The sequence below is a fragment of the Hylaeus anthracinus genome, unplaced genomic scaffold (genome assembly GCF_026225885.1).
Source record: "Hylaeus anthracinus isolate JK02 unplaced genomic scaffold, UHH_iyHylAnth1.0_haploid 11980, whole genome shotgun sequence".
Lineage (NCBI taxonomy): Eukaryota > Metazoa > Arthropoda > Insecta > Hymenoptera > Colletidae > Hylaeus > Hylaeus anthracinus.
Genome location: NW_026534328.1, coordinates 328,426 through 331,263, shown reverse-complemented (window position 1 = coordinate 331,263; position 2,838 = coordinate 328,426). Strand labels below are relative to the sequence as shown.

Here is a 2,838-nt window from a genome sequence, read left to right as displayed (position 1 = left end):
TGTTTAAAAAAAAGTATTTTTCCCTAAATCTAGAAAGTTCAGAGCGGACATCCCTGGGACGTACAAAATTTAGGTTCCATGGACGTCCTAAGGACGTCCGACAACGGACGTTGGACGTTTGGACGTAAACTGGACATAAAATGGACGTCCATGGGACGTCCGGTGCTATCTGGGACGTTATTGTCTCGTATGTTGTGTATATAGATGACTTGAAATACGTTACATCATTAGCAAGCTCGCTTTATTTATTTGGAATTGTTTTCTTTTGAATTATTCTGAGCTACCGCGAATTTCAACGCTGTTTTTCTGTTATGCTTAACTAAAGCTATTTCTTACTATGTATTATTCTTTTATGTATTTTCTGTTTTGTACAATAAAGGCTTTTTGACACTTTACTTGCTAATTCTTATTCTAGTCTAAGTGTGTACAATGACTTTCACCTTATTCTCTGCCTTGTTTATATACTATCTATCGAAATTTTATCATTTGGAACTTGTGTACGTTGTACCTGGTTTTCTAAGTATAAGTTAGGAACTGCTTTTTTGTATTACAATTATCTAATATAACGTATTTTATGTCTACTAAAGTCAGTCTGTTACTTATCAGTCTGTACTGTCCTACGGCAATTCTCCCTCCTCTTTTTTTTTGTTTTTCTGATATATATTCTTGTTTATTCTTTTCAAGAATTCTACCAATACCTTGTATATTTTGATTTTGTTCATTCTTATTAGTCCGTACATTGATTCTCCAACCTTTAGTATTTCCTTCCTGAGATTCTGATGTATGTAGTCCCTTTCCCAGTTATATAGGGTGCATTCGAATATAACGTGGTCTATATCCTCGACCCCTTGTCCACAGTCGCATTCGGGATCCCTTATGATGCCTTTTCTTGCTAGAGACTCTTTCAAATTGTAATGGTTACTTCTTATTCGTGAGATAACCCTTACAGTTTCCCTGTCCAGGTTGTGCCTAAATTTATAGAACCACGGTTTGTAAAATTTTCTATTCATTTCCGTACCTATTTGTTCGAAAAATTTCCTACCTTTTATCTCTCCTATATCTTCCATTTTCTCTTTGAATTTATTCCAAAATTTTTGTTTAATTTCTACCATAATTTCTTTAGCTGGAATCTTTAATTTTCTGTTGGATTGATTGTAAGTTTGTTCTTTAGCTTGTTCGTCGGCCAGTTCGTTGCCTATTATGCCCCTATGACTGGGAATCCATCCTATGATCGTTTTTACGTTGTCCATGTATCTTAATTTTTTCCACGTGTCTCGAACCTAAGGGTTATCTGTTGTATTTTTGGTATTTTCCATCTGGTTTTCGATAACTGTTATGGAAGACATCGAGTCAGTTATTATAAAAAGGTTCCCTTTGTTATTTTCTTCGTTGAACCAGTCAATGGCTTTATTGATACCAATCATTTCAGTGGTAAATATGGTAAACTTACCATTTATGGATATTCCTTTCCTCAGTATTTCGTTGTCTTTTTTCATAATCATACCGACTCCGTTGGATTCCTTGTTAGGGATCTTGCTACACCACCGGTATATATGAAAGTTGGGTAATTTTCAACAACCTTGTACTTTTCCTTGAATACGTCTTCGATCCTGTTCAAAGGTATTCTCTCTTCTTCTGCCAGTCTGCCTATCTTGGTGTCGAAGATTATTTTTTCCTTCAGATTTTTTGTATTGTAGTTCTCTCTTAAGCCCTGGTTTTTCTGAACGAGATCGCCACGGAACATTCCGTTCGTTTAGGGCGGACGAAATGGTCGACGGAACGAGTGATTTGAGTCGATGAGGCCGGTTTCTCTGAAAAACCGTTACGAAATGACGACGGAAACCGAAAATAAGGATTGTGGACAGATTCACGAATACCCAACTCATAGTAGTGTTTGTGTAAAATCCGGGACGATATTCCGTGGACCCCATTCCGTCCAAACCAAATCATTTTGGTTTCGACGGAACGAAGCGGACGGATTTGCGGGAGTGCGAGTGAATAGACACGAGGAATTCTGTCTTCGTTTAGGGTCGAAGGGATCAGGGACAATACCGATACTTGACCCAACCTTTTTTTTCCCTATGACTCTACCCCAGGGGGTATGTCCCAAACCATTCCACTATTGACGATGTTATGTTGTATATCAATCTCAAAAATGAAAACTCATATACGTGGGGGTTCGATTCTAACCCTTTCAGGTTAATGCATTATCTGTAGCCAAGGGGCAGGTTTCAATTGGTGCAATAATGAGTCTTCCGACGCGAAGATGTTAATAATGAAATATAACTATTATATAATATATATTACTATAAAGAAATATAATTATAATTATTATGTAACCTTGGCAGCGCAAAAGGTAACGATTGGCAACATGTTCACAGACGATGGATGTACAATTGACGATGTTCGAAATCAAATTCAAAAGACACTGAACAAGTCTTCGTGGATACCCGAAATCGGGATAATAGCGTAGTCCATATGTAATTCTATGTACATATGTACCTATAATGAGACTTCCCTTACAAAATACAACACAGAGCTGATAACTACTAATAATACTAAGTATAATAAAATATGTTTAACACCTTCGCGTCTGGATATACTTAAACAATTTGATTTGCTACACATAATTTTATGAAATTCCTGTAATTTCTTATTTGACGATTAATCAGCGGAAGTTTTCGATTTAACGCAAAAATAGGTCATCTGTAGCAAAGAGGTACTACATACTATATATATAGTATAATATATATACTATACATATATAGTATAATATATATACTATACATATATAGTATAATATATATACTATACATATATAGTATAATATATATACTA

At 35.5% G+C, this 2,838-nt stretch overlaps 1 protein-coding gene across 1 annotated transcript; it reads right to left on the bottom strand.

The window, feature by feature from the left end:
* LOC128897142 (uncharacterized) lies at nt 1–1,701 on the bottom strand. The gene is made up of 2 exons (XM_054160860.1): nt 1,451–1,701; nt 1–1,330 (listed from the first exon to the last, which is right to left on the bottom strand). The coding sequence occupies exon 2, from the start codon at nt 1,248–1,250 to the stop codon at nt 618–620; it is 633 nt and encodes a 210-aa protein (XP_054016835.1). The 5' UTR covers nt 1,251–1,330; nt 1,451–1,701; the 3' UTR covers nt 1–617.
* Between the last annotated feature and the right edge of the window lie 1,137 nt (nt 1,702–2,838).